Source organism: Melanotaenia boesemani, chromosome 12, assembly GCF_017639745.1.
Source record: "Melanotaenia boesemani isolate fMelBoe1 chromosome 12, fMelBoe1.pri, whole genome shotgun sequence".
NCBI lineage: Eukaryota > Metazoa > Chordata > Actinopteri > Atheriniformes > Melanotaeniidae > Melanotaenia > Melanotaenia boesemani.
In genome coordinates, this window is record NC_055693.1 from 4,389,002 (window position 1) to 4,416,186 (window position 27,185).

At 38.6% G+C, this 27,185-nt stretch overlaps 1 protein-coding gene across 7 annotated transcripts in view; it reads right to left on the reverse strand.

Annotated features, from left to right (window-relative positions):
* The window catches only part of dgkh (diacylglycerol kinase, eta), a 72,226-nt gene that overhangs the window by 31,227 nt on the left and 13,814 nt on the right, over window positions 1–27,185 (reverse strand). For 5 of the 7 annotated variants that reach the window (XM_042002320.1, XM_042002323.1, XM_042002321.1 and 2 more), the window contains 4 exons: window positions 23,602–23,712; window positions 18,592–18,672; window positions 9,099–9,203; window positions 5,137–5,269 (listed from right to left, as the gene is read on the reverse strand). In XM_042002320.1, the coding sequence (XP_041858254.1) occupies window positions 5,137–5,269; window positions 9,099–9,203; window positions 18,592–18,672; window positions 23,602–23,712 (430 nt within the window). Of the gene's footprint in view, window positions 1–5,136; window positions 5,270–9,098; window positions 9,204–9,410; window positions 9,553–15,590; window positions 15,617–18,591; window positions 18,673–23,601; window positions 23,713–27,185 lie in introns of those variants that run through there. The other 2 variants (XM_042002324.1, XM_042002325.1) reach the window with 2 other exon arrangements.

Consider the following 27,185-nt stretch of genomic DNA (forward strand, 5'->3'; position numbering starts at 1 on the left):
TATAAACACTCAAAGGTTACAAACTTGGTCAGTGATTTTAAGAGCCCAAGTCTCCAGGTGTTTGCCAATGCTGACCCTCTTCTCTTTGCTTCCAAACAGAATAATCTCAGTTTTGTCTTATTTGCTCCAGACACTGGCACAATAAGTCTATTGGACTGCAGTCATCTGGTGACAGAGACAAATAAGGTTGTGTATCATCTGCATAACTTTGATAATTAATGCTATAGTTCTGTAATATTTGACCCAGAGGGAGCATAAACAAGTTGAACAGAAGAGGTCCAAGGACTGACCCCTGGGGGACTCCACAAGTCATTGCCACTCGCTCAGATTAATAGCTGCCGATTGTAACAAAATAACTCCAGCAATTACTGTTGTTTCCAGCTTCACTCAGTTGCGTAACAACAAAGACATTCTATTTTCAAATTTTAAAAGGATTCTGCTTCAGTAAGCATGTCCAAACAAATATTTAAAAAGTACACTATATTCACACAACTGGACCTTGAAGAAAGAGTTTAAGAGTTAAAAAATACCAATGAACATCATGGCTAGACCAGAAAAATCCATTATAGGGCAGTAGTTCCACTTTCTAATTATTGAAATTAAAACTCTGGTCTTTAAGCACAAGTTGAAGTTGGTAAATCAAATTTACATTTGTATTTACATTTACATTTCACAGACTTTAATCCCACGTGATTTAGGAATGAGTGAGGAACATTCAAGCATCATTGCAGCAAGACACCCTGGTAAAAACAACTATGGCTAAGTTGCTGAGCCTGATTACATGCACACCAAAAATCTGATAATTACCTGATTAGCAGAGTTATCAGATTATTCAGGTGGTCATGTAGACAGCAAAATCGGAGCTACTGTATCAAATGATGGCAGTTATCTGATTGTGAGAAATCAGGTTAACACACCTAGATTTTTCCTAAATACTCTGATGTCTTTGCGGATTTAGACCCATCTGATTTTTTATATATATAAAAAATATATCTAAAATATGTCTATATATATCTGCAAAGTCAGAGTATAAAGGAAGCACAGTATTCACATGTAGTCTGTTTTGCAGGCCTATTAGCTCCCACGTTAGCACAGTTAACACTGAAATCACGGACGCTGTCATTTTCAACGAAGACTTGACGTCTTGCAAATAACAGGAAATTACTTCGTATGGACATACTCTGATAATGGAATGGAAAATGTAGACAAGGGTTTTTGAATATCACATTATAAAAGTGCATGTGCACATTATAAATGTGCATGTACAAAAATCCAATCAGTTTATTACAATTATCTGATTGTTCCCAGTTATCGCATTTTGATGGTTATGTAAACAAATTTCAGTGTACAAATAGCGCAGGAGTAGCTGTACAAAGTAAGTGCAAAACTTAAGCAAGTGCTGGTAAGACATTTTAAGAGAGGAGGTGTCAGGTGAGATTAGTGCTGAAGCTGTGGAGTAATCTGACATGATCGTTACAGTAAGGTATCATCTGCATAGCAGTGACACTAGAAGCTATATGAACAGATGACCAGGCCACAGGTGCATAGTGTAAAAAACAAAAGGGTCCTTGTACCAAACCTTCGGTCACCCCAGTAGACTGGCTCAGTGAAACTATTTCTATGCCCTAGACATTCGACTTGAAATCAAGATCCAAATCTTGGAGAGTGCACACAGTAGGTGGTTGTTTTGCGAGAGGAAATCTGAGACCTGTTTGAAGGTAATATTTAAGTTAATCAACCAGTATTGTGCACAATGTAAACAAAAAAACAGTCTAAAGGACACTACCAGCCAAATGTACTTCCAGCAGTGGAACATAATAGGTCTACACAAGAACTGTAGTTAAATAAGTAAACAAAACATCTCAAACCGCTGTGGGACCAACATATGACTTTGAATGTAAATTTATAGCACTGAAAAAAACAAAAAACATAACAGATCATCATCCACATATTTCAGAGGATTCATGATCCTGGACAAGCTGTTATCGAACACTATAACTGAGTAGCTGGAATAATTTACTGGAAGATCTGCAGAGAGTATGGGTTGGCAGTTCCAAGTCAAAGTGGGAGATATCCCTAAGGATGGTCGAGAAAACACTGTGAAACTTCCAGATCCAGACTGATAAACTGACAACGGCTAACTGCGGTGGTTGACCAAGTGCAGAAGAAGCCAGCAGTGATAAATGTAGCGATCTGACAAAGAAGGGACACAAGAAGCTCAAAGATACTCAGGGCTGAAAGAGGAAATTAAAAAATGTGTGGAAAGTGTAGGCAACAGTAGTGTAAGTATTAGATGCTGTGATCTACAAAACTGGAAGAACAGTGGAGATTGCTGAATAAATAAATACATTTTCTTCCTTTATTCATTAGGGTTAGGGAATTTCCTTCTGTCATTCATTCATTAGTAAAAAGACAAGAAATAAAATCAAATTAAATTGAAAAATACTTTGTTATTTCAAGAGAGAAATTATAGAAATAATATTGTGGTGAACCCTCAACCAAGCTTCAAAGGCTACCATCCATGTTGAGGCAGCAAAGCTACATTTATGTCCAGCTTTATTTTATGAACTGATGAAGACCCTTTTATCCAAATAACATCTCCTAGTTGTTGCTTGTGTATTTTGGAAGTGAGACAAGCAAATTTAAATTACAATATTGGGTGTTGCTGTAATGATTAGGTAATGTTTTTTTTCACTATCTGGATGCAAGATGACAAGCACTAAGAGAAGAGGCTCTTGCTACCTTCACACTTACACACATGCATGGGCTGAGATAACACGCTCACAGGTGAACACCAGCAAAATTAACATGAGCGGATATGCAGATGGTGCTCATTATGGTCTGCTGCCTGTCACTGCCACTTAACACCAGCTAAAAGCTAGCAAAAATAGTCTAATCCTCCCTTGTCAAATCCATTTTCTTAACAACGCACCATGCCTTTTTTTCTCAGATAAAGTGAGATGTGACGTCATTCACACAATCTTTTAACAGCTTTTTCTCTGTTAACGGTAAATGGAAATGCTTGAAATGCTGGAAAAAAGTAAGCTGAGTCAATACTTATCTAACACAGTATGACACAAAAGCATATGGATGCAAGCTGACATGAGCTCATATGCTGGCATGGTGTTAATGCCAGTTTCCTGCTAGCTCTGTTCTCTCCCTGCACTTCAAGCCGGGAGTCTGATGGGCATCCTGCTCCATAACCCAGAGCATTTCAAAGACTCATGCTGGCTTTGGAAAATCCAATCTGCTGCACTTGGACAGATATAAGTGTTACACAACATATACCTTCCTAAAGTACCTATAGGTCTGCCAGGTGTCTGGCTTTGTAGTTCCAAATGATCTACTCCAACAATACAGTGTGTGAGATGATTAAAGAGAAGTCCTTCTAATGAGATGCAAAAGAGAATTGGAGATGCTATAAAATTCACGAGGCTAAGAGGAGTTACGTAAGAAGACTATAAGTGCCAAAAATGTCTTTTTTTTTAATCTAGTGTATTTCTTATTCACAGAAAAATGCGAACTTTGCATTCTTCATCTCCTCATCTCATTTGTTGAGTTTCAGTGCAGCAAAACAAGATTGAAGTTCTGATTTCACATTAATCATTTGTCTCTAAAACTGACTGAAATCAAAAGATATAAATAAATAAATACATACATACATTAAGGATTAAGGAAAACCTGCCATCTGAGCAAATAAGCTCTTGTTTTATTCACATTTCATGTTGGGAGAATTCTGCCTGCACTAAGGGAACAACGAACCTGCACACTAACCTTAAGATTTTTTACTTTATCTACACTCTTTTGGACTAATCTAGAACCGCAGGTTTCCATCAATTTTTACTCAACTTAACCAAACTGTAAACATATCATCCCACTGCAAGTAAAGAAGATTTGATAAATTCCAAGAATATATATGTAATGGGACTGATAAAACCTGTTTTCTATGACTCAATAAGATGACCACTTAGCTAAATGTTTTGCAGGTCTTGTTATGGTTTTGTTTAATAATTCAAGCCTAAAAGGGGGCAACCTCATCAGGATCTTTCACGTTCCTGTCTTTGGTCATTTGTCTCTTTCGATGCCTTATGTAGCTTTGCCTCATTGATTTTAATGCCTGATTTCCTTCTGGGAGTTCATCTTTGTTTTGTTGCTTTGTTTTTCCTGCACTTTGGTTATTCAAAGCACAGGGTCCCTTTTTCCCCTCCAATAGCCCACTGGTTCAATACAGGCAAAATTCTAACATGTTTTGATTATATAAATACATACTTTCTAAACGCATACAACCTCACTAATATCATCTTATTAGTGGAAGCACTGTGCCTTGTTTTTCTGATATTACTTGTTGAAAGTGTAGACAACGTTTTGATCACCTGAGCTGGAAATTCTGCTTTGACCTGCTGGCAAAGATGTTTTAAATAAAAATTTCAGCCCACAAGGAGTTTACAAATAAATAGTACAATCATACAGATCCGTTTCTTTAGATTTACTGGGGCATTTCCAGCTGAAATTGGAAATTGACCAACTGCTCATTAGCAGGTGCAGCTACACAGATTAGGTCTCCTTTAATGTCATTATAACACAATTAACATTTGTTATATGCTTTTAATTCAGTGTAATTTATTTATATATTTTACTAAACTAATTAAGGGGATCTTGAGCCAATCTCACCAGGACTCACTGGAAGAAGAAATATTGAATCTTACCTTCCTGGTACATAAAGAGGAAATAACAATGAACAGATTTTGGATTGAACCCCTAAAAAAAATGTTACGGTGTGATTGGTCCTTTCATTCCAACATGCCTAAGACACTTTGGGTAAAAATGCAAATATAGCCAGCCCATAGATGTCAAATTTTTTTCTGACCAAAGTGCTTTCTGATTTTGTTTAAAAAGAAGAAGCAATAAAATGAAACAAACACAATAAAACCTACTAAAACAAGTTAAAAACAAAGAGACATCAAAACAAAAACCGATGGTTCTAATTTTAGAAAAAAAGTGAGCTTTCAGATTGAATTTGAAGGATTGTGCAGATTCTGGAATGCAACTTGATGAGATGCATTATAAAAAAGAAAAAAAAAAAGGTTAAAACGAAAAACATAATTATTGTGCTGTGTGTGTGTTTGTGTTACTCACCTTCGCAGGAGAGGCCATGAGATGTGACCCCAGACAAGCTATCTTTACAGACGTTGCAGAAGGTGGGCCGTGCGTGGGAGCAGGCGTACCAGTTGTGCATCCCTGAGAAATGTTCCACATTAAACTGTGCCGTCTGGCAAAGAAGAGGTTAAAACAGGTTGGCAGCACCAGAATGACAGTCACAGAAAAGCAAGCACATGATAAAAATATACTAAATAGCAATTTTGCAGTACAGAGCTATTATTATTGTAACTGGTTCTGTATTTAACTGTTCACATGAAAAATACAATTTATAACTAATTATGTACCAGTTCATTCCTTGCATACAAGCGTTCCCTTTTTCAACTCATGTCAAAAAACAGAATTTTTTTCTCACAGGTGCTCCTGATGATTGTTGTGTTTTCTTAGAAGCCTTTAGGATGTTTACTGTTTCAGATAGTTGGGTAAATCTAGATCATCTTTGCACTCATAACGCCAAAATAATTAGTAATTAATTTAGATTGAAGGAGAGTTTCTCCTCGGGTAAGCATTCTCTAAAAAAGAGAGAAGCTGAAGTGGCTTGTCGGACGGTTCAATTCCCAGAGATTTGCCAAGAGGGCAGGGGAAAGGGGATAACAGTGACTTGTGAGTATACACTACTGAGTATTACACTGGTCAGGAAGCTGCAACAACTCAAAAAACATGCATCAATCCAGCTTTCATTTTACAGAAAAAAAACAATAAGAATAATTAGTTGAAGTTGATATAGAAATCCATCCAGTCCATTATTTAGTGAGTTACAACTATTGACATAGGTGATCTAGTAGATTTTCGCATTTTGAAACTTATGTGTAAAGCTCACTGTGAATGTTTGCCAAACAATATACAAAAAAGATGTGAAAAAAGACAAAGTCATAATTTAAAAGGACACGAAATATTTAAAAAAACAAGATTTAGAAATAGTGTTGGAGTGATGTGTTTCAGTGTATGGAGTCAGTTTATGGAACAATCTGGATAAAGAAACCAAAGAAACAAAATCAGTTATTTTGTTTAAAAAGATTGTTAAAGACTCTATGATAAGAAAATATAATTAATGAGGTTAATTTGTTGTCTTCTGTTTTGTTCTATGGTATTTTGTAGATAATAAATAAAGTGTAAAATGTGAAGTATGTGTTAGAAATCAGGGGCATGTTGGCCTGCTGCTGTTTTGGTTACATTTTACTTGTTACATAAATGTGAGTTATTAGTTTAATTATTTTGTGAGAGAGGGGCAGAATATATAAAATTTTCTTCTTTCTCCTCCTTTTTATTCAGGTGTTTGAAAAGTTTTTTTTTTTTTTTTAAGAATCAAATAAATATTGTAAATTAAAAGAAAATAACAAAGCCAAAATGTTGACAAACAAGCTACAGTTTCAAACCTAACAGCCCCTTAAATCCAGCATGTTTAAACTAGAAAATGAGCGAGAGCAGCATCACAAACAGCCTCTATAAAGACGACTGCAGGGTGTCTGTGTTTGGTAAATATGGTGGTTATATGTTGGAAGTTGTGGAACATTATGGATTATGTTGTCTTTTAGTTCCTCACCATATATTTTCCTGTACTGTTAACAGAAAGGGTGGAACGTGGGAGGCGTCATAGAATGACAGCTGTAGCAGAAAACATCAGCTTTCAAGATCTAGAAAAGGTAATGATGCTTATGTACGCCCCCCAATTTCACCCGAGGCTAAGTTACTAATGGCTTGTTTTTGTATACAATATGTTAAGTGGGTGGGGGTTGGGAAATTAAAACTATGGTTGCTTGTGTTAGGAAGTCCATATTTTTGTGTAGGACTGGGCAATATGGCCTATAATAAATTTTTTTAATGATATTTTAAGCCTTATCACGATATCTGATATCCTCTCCATGATTTCGGTGAAATCAAAGGCGAAGAAGATCATGTTAGTCATTTCTCCATTGTTTTACAATTTTTAATTCAGTTATTTTATATTCAATTATTTTATTTTATTATGACTCAAGTTATTTTTATTTTGCACCAGATCACAACAGAAGTAATTTAAGGTTACCTTTTCTCTGGAACAGGTTTATATTTTGTTTTTTAATTCTAAAAAATAATTAGGGTGATGATTTTATTTTATTTTTATATATCTTTATTTTATCTACATGATGACGTATTTATGTCAAGTCATGGAGGATCAGCTGGAGGAAGGGTCTTCCTACTCTTGTGTTGTGTTCTGTGAAAGAATTTTATGTCCATTGCAGGAACAGCCAAACAATCAGAATCTCCTCGTCATCGAATCATTTCTGAGGCATTTTACGGCTTAAAATGGACGTCTCACATTAACCTTCTATCGCTTAATGCTTGTAAACTTGATGTGCGTTCTGCATGTCTCCATGCTTCTTTCCTGTCTCTCCTGAAACAACAACATATGCACCCGGGAGAGTTGTCTGAAGTATGCTGTCTATCTGCTGTAAGAGAAGCCAAACTTAGTGAAGGTGACTATTAGTAATGGTTTACATTCTGTTGTTCTGGCTCGAAATCCCATTTCCATTTGTCATTTTTGTTGTTTGTTTTCCTTTTTTAGGTGTATTGATGCGAGTTTTCTGTCCTGGCGTTTCTACGTCTTCACTGGTCCACCCGTATGTCTCCCTTTCACAACCTTGGCTGCAAACTTATTTGCATATTTAGAATTGTGAAGGAATTTGTTTTAGAAATGGTAATAACATGGTCCAGGTTTTTGTTCTTACTTTTGCTTGATCTGAAAAAAGTACCACTGATGGTACAGAATGTTCAAACTACTAAAGAAGTGGTTTTGTGCCTCATATATAATTTTTAAATACAAAATAATGAATATCCTGCTCATGTGGTGGCGATTTCATCATCATAACACCTGAGAAACAGCCTCCTATAAGATAAGTTGGTCATTAATGCTACTAAACTCTGTGGTTTTGGAAAAGCTGCTGGATGTTTTTGTAATTAGGTGTACGGATGCCGTGGAGCTAATGTAAGCATCACACTTAACCGGCGTGGGCGTTGCGTCTGCAGGAGTTGGTGCAGCCCCCAACAGTTTGTGTTTTGTAAGTGGAACTGTAACAGGTGCTTGCAAAGTGGGTCACTGGCGTTCTTGCAGCGCCACACGGGAGAAGCCAGTAATGAGATGCTGTCTTGTAGAGATCTTAGCCGGAGTGTGTTTGTGTGTGCACACGTGTGTGTACTCTGGTGTGCAAGCTCTGGGGTTGCTGCTGCACTGCAGTGCAGTGAAGGGGGTGAGGGATGGGGTCTTATATAAGATTTCCCTCTCAAATCAGAGACATTAAAATTCAGCGCCGGTGCTTGCACTCCTAGTGTCCCCCCTCCCTTTCCTTGAGCTCGCCACTACCCGTCAATGTCAAAAATCAGCCCAGAGCTCACATCTTCAGTGACAGCGGGATGCTCCAAACGGAGGAGGTTGGTTTATTTTTTCATGAAAAAGAAAGAGGGACAGAAATCAACTGCTGTTCTCTTGGTCTGGATTGTAGATTATGTCCTGAATGATGAAGATGGGCATTGAAAGAGATGCCTTTGCAGCCGAGAAGACACGCATTAACATATGCTCTCTGCTAATAAGAGTGAAAGCCTCAGACTGTTGCAGTCAGCTTAGTTTGGTTAATAATTACTGTGAGTGTTTTCTGTACTATAAATTTGCCCACATAGTCGTGCACCTGCGACTACACGTGGGTCCTTGCATGTACTTTGCTTTTTAAATCAGTAAAGAAATTTCATACAGCTCTTGTTTGAACTACAACAAGGGGATTTTTTCTAGTATTTATTCAACACTGAGGTGATTTTCACTGGAAGTGGAGACGCCTAATCTAATGTTGCTGCAGCACTTTCTCCAAACACTCTCTCCTCTTGTCCTCTATCTCTTCTCCCGTCCACGTTGCACACATGCAAACACTCAGACAAAAGTCACACAGATCCGTCAACATGTTGATTTGGCTTACCTCGTAGTGCTCTCTGGACTGGACGGACTTGAGCGAACTGATCCAGTCCTCCATCTCTTTCCTGTTCTCAGCGCAGAGGATGAGCCTACGGAACGGAGTAATCACCTGGAGGTGAAAGGCAAGGAAGCGGTGAGGAAGTGAAGACAGATGCCGTGGCTGAAAATAAAGAGATGTTTCCAGCACTTTCCTCTTCCAGCAAGCGGTGCCTCTGAGCAGCAAGAGCGATCAACTCTGCCTTTAAAGCAGAGAAAGGATAAGAAGCCCCCTCCCTCTTTGTCTCCCACTCTCTCATTAACTGTAGCTCACTCACACCTTTTGAAGTTGGATGCTTCCTTCGCTTCAGCATCCTTTCCCCAACCCCTCTCTTTCTGCTCGCTCTGCATCCTGCTTTGAGGCAGATATGTGCTGACAGGCGAAGAAGAGCCTCGCTCCCCTTTTGCCTCCACTTCTCATCTATATGTGTGTGTGTTGGTGTGTCGTTGTGTTTAAAGGACAGTCTCTGTAGACATACAGCACCCTTTCAACACCCCATGACTTATTTATGCTCCCTCATCTCTTCTTTCTAACTCATGTTATCTCTGTTCATGGTGAGAGCAGTGTGGCTGAATAGAGGCACACACACGATACAACATCACACTAATAAATAAACATGCACTTGCAGTGATCCTGATGTTTCTCACCCTCTATGAGAAAGTGTCTACGATTAATTACAGGCTTGTGCAGGTTGATCAACATTAGAGTGCTGGGATGCGGTTTTCTGCCTTGGTTTAGGAGGATAACCTTAAAGAGAACATGACATCACTGGAAAAAACTGGATCCATTTTGTCTGGAAGTCATCAGAGGCCAAAATAAATGTCAGAAGCTGATATTCTGCTTAAAGAGAAGACAATCAGATCTGCAGACTTTCCTCAACAAGCCTGGAATAAGGTAATGAACTGCTGACAATTAAAAAGGTTAACTAATCAGATCCTAATATGATCTAAATGTAACTTAAAACCATACATGAAAAGGCTGAAGAGCAAACTGGAATATAAATATCCCCACCTTTAACACATCAAGGCTTAGTGGAAACCAGTAATAAAGACAAAACACAAACTCTCTTTCTCTCACTTTTAAGTGTTTCCACGTGGGCTAAAAATGCAAAGAGAGGCGTCTCCACAGTCTCCACTGAGCACATATGGGCAGGAACTGTTGCATTTTCTCTTTATGTCAGACTTTAATAGTTCAGGATGGGTGTGTGTGCTGTATCCGCCTACTCCTTGTAAGTAAAGAGGAACCAACTGGTTTCATCCGATGGCTTGATTAGACTTTAGCCCCAACAAATGTACATTTACTGGTCACTTTCTTAGGTCTTTATTAGTATTTCAGAAACTGTTGATCTACTGGGATTTTCACACACAACCATCTCTAGGGTTTACAGAGAATGGCCTGAAAAAGAGAAAATATCCAGTGAGCAGCAGTTGTTCAGACCAGAATGTCTTGTTGATGTCAGAGGTCAGAGGAGAATGGGCAGACTGGTTGGAGATGATAGAAAGACAACAAGAAGTCCAATCAGCACTGGTTCCAACCAAGGTCTGCCGAGTAGCATCTCTGAACACACAACACGTCCAGCCTTGAAGCAGATCTGACACTCGGGTGCCTCCTGTCAGTTAAGAACAGGAAACTGAGGCTAGAGTTTACACAGACTCACCAACACTGGACAATAGAAGAGGAAAAAAATGTTTAGTTGCTGACCATGTCCATCCCTTTATGACCACAGTGGAGCATCTTCTGATGCTACTTCCAGCAGGATAATGCACCATGTCACAAAGCTCGGATCATCTCCACCTGCTTTCTAGAACATGACAGTGTTCTAGAAATGTTCCAACGGCCTCCACAATCACCAGATCTCAGTCCAGTAGAGCAGCTTTGGGATGTGGTGAAACGGGAGATTCTCATCATGGATGCAGCCGACAAACCTGCAGCAACTGTGTGATGCTGTCATGTCAATATGGAGCAAAACCTCTGAGGAAGGTTTCCAACATGATGAATCTATGACACCAAGAATTAAGGCAATTCTAGAGGAAAAAGGGGGTCCGACCCAGAACTAGCAAGGTGGACCTGATTAAACTTTACAGAATGACTATAAAGCTTTAAACTCTTGTAAGAGTCAACATTTGTGTAAGATAATCATAGTGCATTACTTTATAATATGGCATTTGGCATAGTTTGCATCCATTTGTTGGTTGATGACCCATTTTCTGGCCTCTTGGTGTAACTGTGAGTCGCATGCAGATTGTTTTGTTTCTCCCACAAAGTGCTTCCTGATTTTCCAGCACACCATTTCAGACTGACTATTCTCCATAATTTGAAGCTGTACAGTGGAGCTGCTGTGGAGGTCCATTCTTTTCTTGAATTACACCCACTTTGGCAATAATTGGATAAATGTGTTACTGTGAAGTCCACACATCCTGTAGGGTAAACACACAGAAGCACACACACATTCACATACACACATAGATTATCAGCCAAGGGAAAGCTGAGGAAAACTGGAAAAAATAAAAGTAAACTGTGTCTTTCTGATCACGGGCTTGTTTTAAAAAAGCAGCACCTGAAACTCTCGCAAGGTGTGGAAAACAACAGGTACACACAAACATGTGCACTAGTGTGTGCACAAGTGTGTGTTGCATGTTGTCTTTGTGCACGTTGGTGAGCTACATCTGCTTTTCTGTCTGAATGAGGGCTGTCGTTACTAGCTAACCATCTGGTTTACAGCCACATGTTGCTGCTAGACAAACGCCACGAACCAGATGACATACAGTACATTTTTATAATTAGACAGTTGGTTTATCTGAAATGAATAAACGAGTGGTTTTCAGTGGAATTTGGTTCCATTAAGCAACCTGAAAACTTTAGGTCTCAAAGATGAAGTTGCAGTTTAATACCTAGTTACAACATGTTCAGTGCAAACCATGTACAATCAGATGTGAAATTATACAAAGAAAAACAGGGTTTCATAAAATGGAATAATGTGACAGGGCGAATATGGACTCTTCTCATCTTTAGACTCTCCAGGTATGTAGTCTGGTCTGTTTCAGATGAGCAGTTTTTTATTGGTGGCAGAAGAATCAAATGCCCAAGAAAAGTTCAGAATCATGGACTTTATATTTTAGTTCAAGCTAAATTTATTTTATAGCAAAACTTTCCTAATGACCGTTAATACTAAATGATGGGTTTGCAATTTGCAGTGTTCTTGGTTGCAGAAGCACATATGAGGCAAATAGCAAGGGAATAAGTGGTCGGCTTATTTCAGTGTTTCTCAAACGGGATATTTGCAGGGATGCATGAGAAAATAAAATAGGGGAATAACTTCTTATATCTTTCTTACTTAATACATTTTATTTTTAGTTTCCAATATGTAAGTCAGTTCAGATGATCAGGATTACTACACACACGTGGAAATGTACACATATGTACTTTTAAAAAAGGTCCATTTCTTAAAAAGTTCCTCTAATCAAAAGTGAAATGCTATATTTTTCATTACTAGATACCTATGATTAAATCTTTTGTGAAATTAAGATCCCTGTGGTTTTTAAGTTGTAATGAAAGTGCAAATTATGTCATATAAAATATATATAATATATATATAAAACATTTAAATAAAACAAGAAATAAAATTAAAAAATGAAATAAATTAAAAATAGATTAATATTAATATATAGTATTAATAAGAAGTTATTAGAATTTATTCAAGAATATAAAAAATTGAATAATTTCATTAATACATTTTAAATAAAGCATTCTAACATTTATTTTATAAATTGATATATATATTTTAAATATAAACATATCATATCATATATATATATATATATATATATATATATATATATATATGTATATATCCCTACATATTCCATTCACACATGCAGAGACTCATGCAGCACTATTGTTATAAGCTAAATGCTTTCTACATTCATACCACATCAGGAGACAACGTGGGGTTCAGTGTCTTGCTCAAGGACTGGGAATAATTGTAATCAGGCAGTTAATTATGTAATACTTGTGGCAGGCCTTCCTGGTAGCTACATCAGGCTCTGATCACATCCAAATTCAGTGGTGATCAAGTTTGGAAATACTCAAACTTCTTCATGTGCTGATTGTTTTTCTCATAAATGATCAAATCTGACAACTTTTACTTTTTCTTATTCAAAGCAAATAGAATAATCCACATTTTAAAAGCAGAACTCTTGGAATCTGATTGTTGTTCGTGTTTACCTTCTGTTTGTTTACAATAGCTCCTTTTGTTTATGGCTTGACAGATTTTCCTCTGTGAGAATATTTCTGAGAAAACCGCTGACAAATAGTTTTGATAAATGCTCAATTTGAGGATTTTTCCCCTCAATTAACAGAGCTATTGTTCACATTTTATCCCTGAGAGGTTGGATTCTGTTGATCATAATTCAGTCTAGAAGCAGGCTCTGATTAATAAAGAGTTTTGTTTTTTTTTTAAGATTTTACTAACTGTGTTGTGACATTTAAAACGGTGTGATTTATTTCATTATAATGATGAGAAAAATAATAAGAGAAGATGAAAAACGACACAACAATGCATTTTTATGTTGTGTTTTGAAGCAGTAATTTATCGTCGTGTGTAATTAAATTTTGATGACATAATTCCTCCATCAAGTCGGTTTCTTTATTCTAAGTCGATTATAGAAAATCCATCAACTTGAATCTCATGAATCTCATTTAAAAGTTGGAGAATTGTTGAAGGAAAAAGAAATTAAGTAAAAACTCTGCTTCCTGTTTGTGCATTATTACATCACTTTGCCTTCACTTGATAATAAAGCTAATCACATCAGACTTCTTCCTAATTTTTTTTTTTTTAAGTGGTGACGACGACTCACTAGTTACTGTTCACATGGCTGTGTGTGTTTGCGTGTTTGTTTTTTGCAGTGTTGTTTAACTCCCAGCCAATCAGCCATTTAGAATTATTTCTGCATGTACAACTAAATCTGTTGTTCTGGCTGCCTTTCGCTCCTCTCTCTTCTCTGCCTCAGGACTCTTGTTTTTCCCAGCCGTTCATCACACCAGGGTTGAAGTGCATGTGGCGGTGTGAGACTTTGAGTTTCTACTCGCATGCACGCGGTCAAATTGATCCCTTCGGACATAGATCATCCTGTCTTTCTGCTGGTGTACTGTGTCTGTCTGTGTATGTGTCTTTTGATGTGTGTGTGAAACAGAGTTGTGATAGGATTGGTTGCCAGGGGAAACAGGGAATGGCTGTTTCCAAAAATGTCTCTAGGCATCCCTCAACTGCGGAAAACCTCTCTTGATGACTGACCTTCACAGATGAATACATCAGACGAGTGTGCAATAATAAGTGAGGGCAGAAATGGGCTAACGGTGCAGCATCTATATCTGATGAGACAGACAGGCAACCGGCAGAGACGATGAGGAGCAACGTTCGTCTTTTAAATGTGTACACGCAAACACAGGTTTGGTGACAGCGGTGCACAGACTGGGCACAATAGAAAAGGAGTTGGAGAAAAACAATTGCAGCTGCTATAAATAATCATTTCCTTTAAGCACTTAACCCATGAGTAAGTGCACAATGTGAATTTCCTTGCAAAACCGAGCTGATAAGCCCGAGAGAGTCAGTACGAGAGGCGGTCTTTTCCTGCCGAGTCTGTAACGAGTTTAGTGTTTGGGTTGGGCTGAGCGCTCCCTCACGTGGACCTCAAGGTGCTCCGTCTACACGCTGCAACAGCAGCAACCTCATAGTACACACACACACACGCAGGTTCCTCTCCAAAACACAAGTGAAAATATTGCTTAAACGAGTAGAAGGATTGCAAACAGACAGAAAGGATCAGCTGGTTGTTTGTATTTCATGCACAAATGAACAAAAAGGCCATTTAGATATCCAGTCATGACAAATTGATGCACAAAAGCACATCTTTGTTTGGATGTTATCCCTAAATTTGTAACAAATGAAAGACTTTTGACTCCCTTGCACCAGCCTTCAGTTATTGTCCTTGATAAATAATTTATGGTAATTACATAACAGTCACTGGAGAAACAGATTTTCCTCTCTAACTTGCTTAATTCCTCTTTAATCTTGCTGGCATGTCTAGGATGTCCTTGGTCCCCCCGCCCCCTGCTGTGTTAAAACACAAGCCAGCACATAATGCTGAGGAGTGATCTGCAGGGTGCCCACATGAATGTGCATGCAGCGTTAAGCATCTCGGCTCTGGCATGAGTCAGTCTTGTACGAACTGTTCAACCAAGCAGCAGCGACCTGAGCAGAGGACGCTAGGAACATCAGTCAACCTCCTCGGGGGTTATGGGGGGGGACGACAACCAACAAACACGCAAACAGACTCAGAAAAACGCCTAAAACAGCTTCCTCTGCAGCTGTTCCACAGGCAGATGAAGCCTGAATCAAATGCATGTGAGTGCATGTGCGCATCAGCTGCAGGTGAAGTGTCATTCAGCATGTCACATTACCTCTCTGTTTCACTGCTTCTTCACGCCAGTCTGTCCCTTCTTCCTTTCTCCTCCATCTCCCCCTGTCCTGCGTCCTTCCTCTCCCTCTTCTGCCTGGCTCCCTTCTCACTCTAATTCTACCCCTCTTTTTCTCTTCCCCCCCGAGGAGCATGTGTGCAAATGCAGTCAGCAACGAAGTGACATCACTCCAGGATTTCCTCCTCTGCTCTACCTTTCTGAAGCATCCCCATCAGATAATTGATCACTATTTCATCTTCATACGTCCTTCATTCCATGTTTTCTATTTTTGGCTCTCCTGAGCTCACTCCTTTCCCTTCCTCCCTTCTTCTCCTTCTCCTTCTCCCTCCTTCCCCTCCCTCTCAGCGGGAAGCTGATGCTCATATGGGCATTTTTTCTGTATTTATTTACATAACCAGGACAAGTAGGGCTTGTGAGATTTTTAAATCTGTTTCACAAGAGCGTCCTGGCCAAGCTCACCCAGCAACAGTCGTACATGCAGTATTACATGTGGTACACACAGAGATGAGATGTATATACATGAAGTACAAAGACATCAGAAGTGTTTAGTCAGGCAGCATTTCAGATCACTGTCACCACATATGCTGCACACGCATGCAGCAGGCACACATAATCTCATTTTTTATTATGACAGACATTAAGCCATACCAGGCACTCAGTGAAGCGTTTCAAGGCGTCGCTAAAAAAACCAGCCACGTGCTGTCCTCGGGGCATTGCTCCCCTGCCTTTCTCCTCCTCCTCTTCCATGTTCCTTTTTATAGCTACATCCCTGGAGAGGACAGACATTTATAGAAAGCAGAGGGCACCACTAGCTCTTTCACTTTCTGTTTTTATCCTCATTGCTCTCAATCCTCATGTTAACTTCCCTCTAACTCCCACACACACACACACACACACACACACTCAGCTGCTTCTAATTTTCAAGAACAAGCATCCATTCATTGCAGCACCGCTTGTTTTTCTTGTTCATCCAGAGGATGTGTCCTGATGAGATGCACGTGACAAAAACATAAGAATATATATATATATATATATATATATAGAGAGAGAGAGAGAGAGAGAGACAGACAGACAGACAGATAGACAGATAGATAGATAGATAGATAGATAGATAGATAGATAGATAGATAGATAGATAGATAGATAGATAGATAGATAGATAGAGAGATATTCCCAACATCATGATGTCCTTCAGAGGAAAGGAAGGAAGGAGGAAACTTTGGCCACTTGTGGCACGATATAATTTCTTGCCAGCGATCTGTATGAGACGGTATCATGCTGATTTACAACAGTACAACAAACTAAAATATCAAATTATAATTAGATTTTTGACCTCAATCAGACGTTTAAACGAAAAACAATCTGTTATTTTAACTAGACTATGCTACATTCTGTATAATAAATTTTAAAGTGCTCATATCATGCAAAAGAAAACTGAGAGAACCAGGACTCTAAATGAAAGAAATTCCAAAATGAGCAGTAAAACCTGCAGTGTGGACGTAGTCGTAGTTACGCACCACACTGTTGGATATTTGTGTTTTCCTCATCAAATTAAAATAAGATATTTAGTTGTTAGAATAAAGAAAATGAAACAATTCCATGCGTTCTTTATTAAGCATGTCTTAGAAATGATTGCTGTATCAATCATTAATCAATATTTTTAGTTTGGGTCAGTGCTTTAAAGTATTTTATCGTATTTTGTTGTTGTTCTTGTGTCTATCAGTCTTTTGTTTTTGCTTTAGCTCTGTTGTGTTAGTCATCAGGTTCCTTGGATTTCCTGCCACTGCTGCACTTTTTGTTGGTTGGTAAATAAATTCTCTTTAGGTTTCTGTACATAATTATGTCTTAATATGATTGTGTTTCTTTTTATGTTCTTTTTTGTACTTTTGCATGCTTCTTCTGCACCTTGCTGTAATGCACTTGCCTTGCCTAGGTTTTCACACCTGTTTGATTCCTGCTGGCCTACTGCATCTGAGTCAACATGAAGCTTCTCTGTGTTTTTCTTTAAAGTTTGCAAACATGAGATGTAAATTCCAAAATCTCTGCATCTATCTAATGCAGCTTTACCAAAATCCTGTCATAACTGACTTAAGAAACATCTCCTTATTCTTGACTATGGTTGGTTTGCAGATGGGTGTGTTAAAAGCAGACATGTTAATGTGCTTCCTTTCATTGTTTATAATGAAAGAAAACAAGTGAACAGATTATCTGCTTTGCCATTGTAATAATATTATGATGGGATTACTGCCAGCAGCACCAATATTAATTGTAGAACTCAATTGTTCTATACCTTCACAACCTAACTCCTTCATTTCCAGCAATGGTATATTTGTTTTGTAGATTCTGTAATAACCTTTCTTGCTCTAACCTCCAAAATATGTTTTCACCCAAGAAACAAACAAAACCAGGATTTAGTTTGACCTGGACAGAAACCACCACCTTTCATTAGGCTAAATACATAAGCTGTTAAGTCTTATCCCATTAGCTGCTCTAAATGTGCTATGCCCACAACTCTCATACAATTATAAATGGAAAACCTTTAACTTTGCTCACTCTTACAGAGATTCTGTGTCCCGGAATTAGCAGGACTACTTTTCTACAGTAGCTCAAAGGAGGACATTTTGTGTCAAGCCAAACTAATTTGGGGGCTGTTGTGCATATTCGGTTGGTTGCATTTAGCAATTTGTGCCACTAGATGGCACGACATGCTAAATACAGGCTCTTAAACTCACATCACATTTGTATTTATTCAATATGTGTAATATATGTAATATTCCAAACATAAAACAAACAAACAAACAAAAAAGAAGATACACAAATGTATTAAAACATTTATAAGATTTAAAAATACCCACTGCAGCTGAGACACAAGTTGCAGAAGTGATGTTGCATGTTTCTAACCAGTGTTTCACATGTGCTCCTGATGTCATTGCCTCTGTCATCTGGAGTGTTTGTGTGTATTAAGACTGTAAGATGTACTCACTGTGAAGCTGTTGTTGACATTCTTTGTGCTGGACTCTGCAACGCTGGCATCTGATAGATCCACTTCATCAAAGATAAGGGACTGCAGAGAAGAAGAGGAGGTGGTATTAAGAAGAAAGAATTCACATGATGACAGCAGAGAGATGAAAATGAGTTTTCTCACATTATTTTCATCACAGTGGGTTGAACTTAGCTTAGTGTTAACTAAGGCATGAAGACAGTGGTGACAGGCTGTGAAAGAATTTTCTTGTCATGGCCACAGCAAAGCAGACCTTAAATTAAACTTCTCTCTATAAAACAGAAGCTGCAGAAGTCATGCAGAGTGCAACTGCTGGATTAAATAAATGAAGAAAGACAGAAACAACTCACATCTGAAATTTGTGGTACAAGGAGCAACACACTGCAGAACAGTCTCTGGAGTCCAGAACATTCTAAACTTTGAAGCGCTTGAATTCAGAAAAATTAATATTTTGTTATGTCTATTATTTACTATTATCTTATGACCCCCTCCCCCCACTCTGGAACTCCCTTCCTGCCGACCTCCATAATGTTGATTCTCTCACTCTCTTAAAACCTATTCTGAAAACTCGCCTGTTCAAACTCACCTACAACCTTTCACCCTTTTTCAATTCATTTATTTGACTGCTGTATTTCCACAGCTAAAGTTATTGCATGACACTCAGTTTTAGTTTCTTAACTCTGCCTTGAGCAAAACACTCCCAAACTACCAACGATCTTCCTCTGTGTGAGGAGGTAAATGCTTTGTGAAGTGCACTCCCTAATATTTTGAGTTTTGATGATTACTGTGGAGCTTTATCCTCTTCTTGTAAAACTTTACCAGACTGTACTGTTTCTTGGGAAAGATCCTCTTCTTTTTTACTTTTTGGAAAAAATTAAATCTGGTATAAAATAAATTATTCTAATTATTTGAACATTTAAAAAAAATTGTGTTATTGCATTTGATTAGAAATTAAATAAGCCATTATTAAAGTACAGGCTACAGTAAATCTTCTGGCTTACAAACATTTTGTCAACAAAGAGTCCAGTTTGTCCAAACCTTTTTAAGATAACTTGATTTATTCCAGCTGGCAGGAAATGCATTTACAACACAACTTAATGAGACCTTCCCCTTTCATGCTGTTTTGTCTAAATGAGAATACTGTGTACACCATTGTGGTAAATATTACTGTGTTTTATTGTATCTGTGCGTGATGTGGGAGCTGGAGCCACACAGAGTGGAGGGCCAGCATCTACTAGCTGGAACATGGTAGCCTAACAGGGCTGTGATGCGTAAGACACGCAGCTGAGCTCTTAAAGGGCTGCGGGCCAAAAACCAGTGTCATCAAAGGAATGCCCTCTGACTGCATGTGTATGTGTTTGTGTGTGAGAGGAGTAAGCTGCTGCAGCTGTCAGAGGGAATGCCCAGTCAACAGAACTCTCCTCAGGCGTGGCTGGAGAGGGATACCAGCCAATGCTCGCTCTGTTTGAGGATATGAGGATGTGTGTGGCAGCCGGGAGTGTGTAAATATGAATGGCATGCCAATGCAAATACCAAATACACCACTTGTTTGTGTGTGTGTGTAAACTTTCAGCAGTTTTTTTCTTTCTTTTTATTCAGTCAGTCACTCACATATATGAGTGTGTGCAGGCGTATTTACTGATTTGAGGAAAGTTGTAATGAAAGCTGTCAGTTAATGATGGACAAAGACAAGCCCCCAGACCCTGTTATCCATAGATCCAGAGCTAAGCTCAGCAGCAGCATCCCTGTATCTGCAACCAGCCTCCTTTCCTTCTTTCAATCCATCTTTTCTATTTCAGCTGTGTGTTTACTACATCCTGTTTCAAGGTTAACTCATTTACATTTTAACCTTGGCTGGACAGCATGGATGAATCAAATAGTGGCAAATAATCAAGAAGCAGGTTGTTCTTTATTTAGGCGCTCATAGGCTTGTTCACTAACCCATCCTTGTCAGAAGGAAAAGAGTTTCAACAACAAGTTGCAGTGCTGATGAGATGATGCCTCAAATGAGGTCGGGCTTCTTAAGCACAGGGCAGCACAGCCAGCCAGGCCACCTTGGAGACACCAGAGTGGATGGACATGTAGGACAGTTGGAACTTATCTAAAGAGATGAACCTAACTCTCCGGCCGTGACAGAAAGAACACCAAAGCTTGTAAAATTCCAGTTAAAACTACTTAATTTAGTTACATTCTTTCAGCATGACCATAAAGAGAGTCAGGAAAGGACAAGCAACACACAGTCTTAAACAGAGAAACTATGGTGCGATAAAAGGGTCAAAATTAAGAGTTGTCAAACACCAATGTCCCTCACTGACCAGCTCGAAATACTTTTTCAATTAAAGTGGTGACTTCTGTTCAACCCAGCAACCCCCTGAAACATCAATGTGGTCAAACCAGCCATTTAATCATTTGAATGCATGTATATTACACATCTTATGCTAATATATCAAAATGTTTAGAGCAAATTGACTTGTAGGAATAATTTAATTGTGTTTTTCCAAACAAAACAAGGCACTCTGCACATCATCCAACATAAGTTGAATCAGGTGCTACACAGCTAATGGACAACAGACTTGCAAAAAGCAGAAAGGGCTGGAGCTCACTAATAAATTTTCATCTTTATTGTGCAAACTCCGTGGAGACTAATGTTTTGACACCATTTCTGTCTTCATCAGTCACGAAGATGGCGTCAAAACACATGGCAACTGTTGCAGATTGAAAGCAATGAAAAACCTAACTCAAGAAAGAAACAGATGCATCAGACTGAGCTAGTTAGCACAAGTACAAGTAAGCAAAGTTATTCGTAAATTCATATACCTCTAAGGTTAGACAACAGAGCTGGTAATGCACCCGAGTTGTCTGTGTTCTGCTTTAAAACACCATAAAACTAGGTGTGGTCACTAACTAGCAGTACTATTTGATAAGATTATGTATTGTAGCATAAAAACAGTCAAGTTCACAGATACAGGTTAGACTCTATGTGTGTACCTAATTTAAAAAAACACAAAAATTGCAGTATTTGACTAATAAATACTTGGTATGGGACAACTGACTCATAAGTGACTTAAGTGTCACCTGAAAAATTCTTCATCAGTGTAAGTTAAATAAGTTTTTACTTACATGCTCACTCAAAAACATAATGAGGAGGTGCTTTGTTCTGAAAAGTAGCTAATTCTGAACTGCTAACAAAAACAGCTAATGCTAGCTGTGTTAGCCTCCTTCACGCAGTCCACTGTCATCACTTGTGAATTCGTTTTTCAATGTTTGAGAGCATGTACATATATTTATATGCTTTAGGCAGCTATGTGGGATTTAAAATTAATAAGTGTTTAAATAAACAAGTGTTTAAAATAAATTTGTGTAAATCACCAACACCATATAAAATGAGTAAGGAATTCCCTAACAGTTTGGCTGTTTAATTTTGACATGCTGAAAAAACTCCTTGAATAATTCCTACTCACTCTGCACCTGTTTCTATAAGTTTGTAAATTTATAATCCAGATACATTCTTTAAGGGGCGACCGGTTTGACCACAGACAAGTAATATTACAGTGACTTTTCAGTCCTTTCTACTGGTTAGCTGCCTTGGAAGCTGTCCTGAGTAAGACTCATGAGACATCACAAAAGTTAACTACTGCCCTAAAATTTCCCAACACTGGCCCAGCAGCAACGATATGGCTTCTTTCACCTCTCAGTGGTCTTATTTTTGTCCCTTTTACTGTAATATAGCAACCATACTCCTCACTGACACTTTAAGCATTAGAGTCTCTAGTTGCTTTGCAGTGTAACTAATGTCATTATAAACAGCACATTCATGTCAAATGGTACAAAAATAAGGTCCATAAAATTTATAAGTAATCAAACAAAGGTTTACTAATCAGTAGATATAAAACCCGTGTTGACCCTACAGATACATATGACATGAATGCAACTCTATCCAGTATTGATTAGGCCGTCCTGGTGGTCTGGCCCTCCCCTGGCTGAGCTGTGCTGACCCGAATTCTCACTAGGCCCTCTTCAGATCCGCTGGCACCCAGAGGCGGCGGGGATCGTCGCGCACCCGTCCAGCACACGGACAGAACACGCCAGCACACGCGACTCCTGGAGACTCTGTGCAGTGCTCGTTCCTGCCATCGCGCCAACGCACTGCCGGACTAGTGTGCATTTAGACATGCAGGCAAGCGCACACACACACACACATGTGTGTTCCAGAATAAGGAGGTTAGGCCAGAGGCAAAAAGAAAAGAGATGTCAACAAGAGTGAAAAGTTCAAAAAGTAAAATCAAATATAGCAAACAGGAAAAGCAAATCATATGAGTTATTAAGGTTTAGAAATAAAAGATCAAACACAAAACTTGAGGGGTAAAAAAAAGAGTTTGACAGACTGTTAGACAAGAGTCCTGGTACCACTCTCATTTCATTTCCTTATGTAGAATTTAAAATTAGCAGAGTCCAGCAGAACCTGCTTTGTCTAGAAGAAATCTGGAAAGATGGTGAAATCCTTCTTCATAGCTCTGTACAAAGGTAACAAAACACACCTCATAAAGCTCACAAATTAACAGTCTATTACTGAGCTGGGAACAGTTGCTAGGCAACCAGCAGAGGCTGAGGGAAGTTAGTGGTTGCAGCTGAGAGCTGGCTTAAAAAATAACCCCCATTAAAACATCAAACTCTTATTTTTATTATGTGAGTTTTGGAAAGATTAAACAAACAAATTCAAACTGGAATTTTTTCCCTGACATCTGTTTCCTCTCATCATAAGGCTTCATGCAGGTTGGGACTCACATGAGAGTGGTAACAGTATGATTGTTTCTGGACCTCTAAAAGTTTTGTTTCCTAACACTAGTGATTTGCAGCACTAAGTGGAAGAATTCAGGTTAGACATTAAAACTAGGTGAATGTATCCATGTAATATCATTTCAGGCAGAACAACTACTCTGCTATGGCTGTGTGTGCAACCTGGTGGAGATGTTAGACAACAGTTGAACCCACCTTAGCATCTTTGGCGTAATAGAGAGTTCTTCCTCTCAGTTTGAAGTAGCGCTTTTTCCACCTCTGGAAGGAGCTTGTCTGTTTCAGCAACAATCCCTCCTTTATACTCGTCTGCAGGAAGAAAAGACAACGGAAATAAACAAGAGTTTCATGAAACCTTCCATCAGAAAGCTAGAAAATGCTTTGCTCTTACAGTGAATTTCCCTCCCAGATGCAGAACACCCTCTTATATTTATCTACAGGAAACTGTCAAGATAAAAAGTGCATACTGTTTGTGCGTGAGCAGCAATTTTATGCATGGGAGATGACGAATAGGCCAAAAAGTAGAGGAAAAAAGAAAAAAGAAAGGACACCCATTGCCCACACTACCCCTCATTTTTCTAAAGAGCTTAAAACACTAAACTAATGAATCAGAGAAAAAAAAGATTGACAGATTGAGAGAAGATAAAAGGAAAAAAGAGCGAGAGCAGGCTGCAGCAGCTTTCCACTGACGGTTCTTGCTGCTGTGGACATTTGTTGAACTGTTGAGGATCTGAAGCTTTCAAACACTGTAATACTTCCAAGCTAAACATAAATACTGTGTGTCATTCATAATATGTCATAATATTCCACCTAAATGATGTCTGTTTCATTAATCAGGAGTATTTATGAATTGGAAAGCCAGGCTTGTTTACTTTGCTTTTTCATAGCCCTAGAGCTTTAAACACACACTCAGGACAAACTGAGAGGTACATCATGGGCAACACCGTAAGCTCAGTTATTCTTCTGATGTGACTCTAATGTGCAAGAAGCAGTGTTTCTTCTTTTTCTCAGAAACCTCCAAGCTGCAACAAAAAATCTGTAGTCCAAAGAAAGGATTTTCAGTGTCTTTACTAGCCAACTGATTATATTAAAAAAATATAAACAAATCTAGAAAATGACACCAGCAACATGTTCAAAAAGAAAAAAAAGTTAGAGAGGAAAATAAAGTCAGGAAATCTAGAGAATAAACAAGTAAACATTAAGATTCTCCAACCTGCAAATTAATTGGTGGCAGGTGAGGGTGCCATAATTGGGTGTAAAAGGAGCATCCCTCAAAGGCTTAGTTTTTCCAAGCAATGATGGGTTGTGGCTCATTAACAGGAGACAAACTCCTTAAAAATCATTAATATCTTTCTCAGTGCAAGAAACTAAAAACTTTGGTCTTTGAGCATCTACAGAGCATAATATTAGGGAAAGATTTAAGGAGTCTGGGGAAATCTCAGGGTGCAAAGGCCAAAGACAAAAACCACTGTGGGATGATTGTGAGAATCCATCATGCCACCATTATCAATACAGACAGATGGGCTCAGGAGGAGCTTGGAAAACAATTTTCACTCAACACAGTCCACCGCTGCAACCAGAAATGGAACCTGAAACTGGATCACACAAGGAGGAAGACACATATATCTCTGTGCAGAAAAGGCGCCAAATTATCTGGACACCAGCTCATCTCAGATGGACAGAAAGACTTCCTGGGCAGTATGAACATTTCAGCAGGACGACGTCAGACCTAATTTTGTACGACTTCCAACTTTTCTGGCTATTGGGTTTTGCTGTTTCACACAGTGTACAAGACCAGTGAAAATATTTGGAAACACTTTTTCATTAAATCTACTGGGTAAGTGTGTCTAAACTTTTGACTGGTGGTGTAAGTCCATAACTAAACAACACTGTGTTTTGTGTTTGTTGTAGTTAACTTCTAATGACAGTAAACAGTAGGGCTGCAACGATTAGTCGACGTTGTCGACAATAGTCAACAATAAAAATAGTCGACAACGAATTTAGCCGTCGACTATTGTCGGCAAAAAATAAAAAAAAACTACAGAGTGAAACATCATCTTCTAATCCTATCTCCCACTGAGAGTTGCACATGCGCAGTGAAGTCCGCCAGGGTATAAACGTAGTGGCAGACTAGGGAAGAAAACGGCGGCAGAAAACGTTAAAGTCTGGGATAACTTCACGTTAACCTTACAAAATAAATTAAATACATGTGAGATTTGTAAAGCAGACCTTATGTACCACGGAAGTACATCTGCAATGCTCGAACATTTAAAGAGGAGGCACGTCAGACTTAACAACCTTATGCAAAATTTCAAAGCTGAAAGTGAAATAAGATCCATTTATAATAATCATGAGATACATAATCCGATTGGTCGACTAGTCGTTTTAATAGTCGGTGACTAATCGACCATCAGAATCGTCATTAGTTGCAGCCCTAGTAAACAGTAACGCCCGTAAAAGTCAGTCCATTGTTGACTCTTGTCTTATCTCCTGCTCTGCCACTTTCTTCCTCTCTTTCTCCAAAGTCCTCTTTGTTTTGCTAAAACGACATATGTGTTGATATCCAGTTGCCAGCTTGTGATGCGGTGCTGTATAGCAAAATACAGCTGTAACACTGGTTGGATAAAAAAAAGTTGTGGAGTGCATTTTCTCATCCTCTGGATGCTGCAGGCAACAGCGGCTCCAGGATCGTACATAATGAACACGAACAGTGTCTCATAATAACGAGTCGGAAGCAGTTTTGATAACAAAGAGTTTTAAGGTTGGAAAGCAATGCAGTGCTGCTTTAAAGTAACCCTAATTCTAAAAAGAGACTTGGTAATGATCTCCCAGAGTGCCAGTGTGTCACATCAAACCACTCCCAATGTGCAACACAGAATACACATTCATCTTCATTACGACCACCATCATCTTTCTCTATCTCTCTCTCTCTCTCACACACACACACACACACACACACACACACACACTTGAATGTAAAGCGTAAATACAGTAAGACACGGAACAGTGAACAGAAGGTAAAACACACTAAAAGCACACAAATGGAAATGCTGCATGGATGAACATTATTCTCATTGGCTTCACTGAGGCGAGGTGAGGTGGAGCACGCACACACACACACGCACGCACACACATAAATGCAGAAACTATTTATAGCAAAGGAAGGCCGCTCTCTTTGGGGGGAATTACAAACAGAAACAGAGGCCTGAACCTGACATCCTGCCCACCAGCTGTGTCAACCTAAACACACAGAGCACCACTGTAGAATAGAGGCTCTCTGTAGAGAAACACATGCACACACACACTTACATAGGAATGTCATGCAGGAAGACTAATGCACATACTGAACATTATGGGAAATGATAGACTGTATCTGAAACTTAATAGTTTATTTCAAACATGTTCTGTCATTACCAATATTTATAACACTGACATCTTTACATTTCCTTTTCTTCTCATGTCTGTAAGGGAGTAGGAAGAAGTATAAAATTTTATGGCCCTCCATCTCTATAACACAACTCAAATTTTCTACTTCACTATAAAAGATATGCAATACCCTTTTCTGCATTTTTATTGTTTGTATATTACTTTTGTATGTATTTCCCCACTAGGGATGTAATGATTACTTAATTTCACAATTTATCGCAATATTAAGTTGATTAACTAATTGCAAAGATTTCTAAATATTGTCAAATTCCATAATAGAAAATGTCTAAATCATGACAGCAGACCAGTACAACTTGCGCATGGAACAAAAACAAAGGTATTTTATATATCTAATG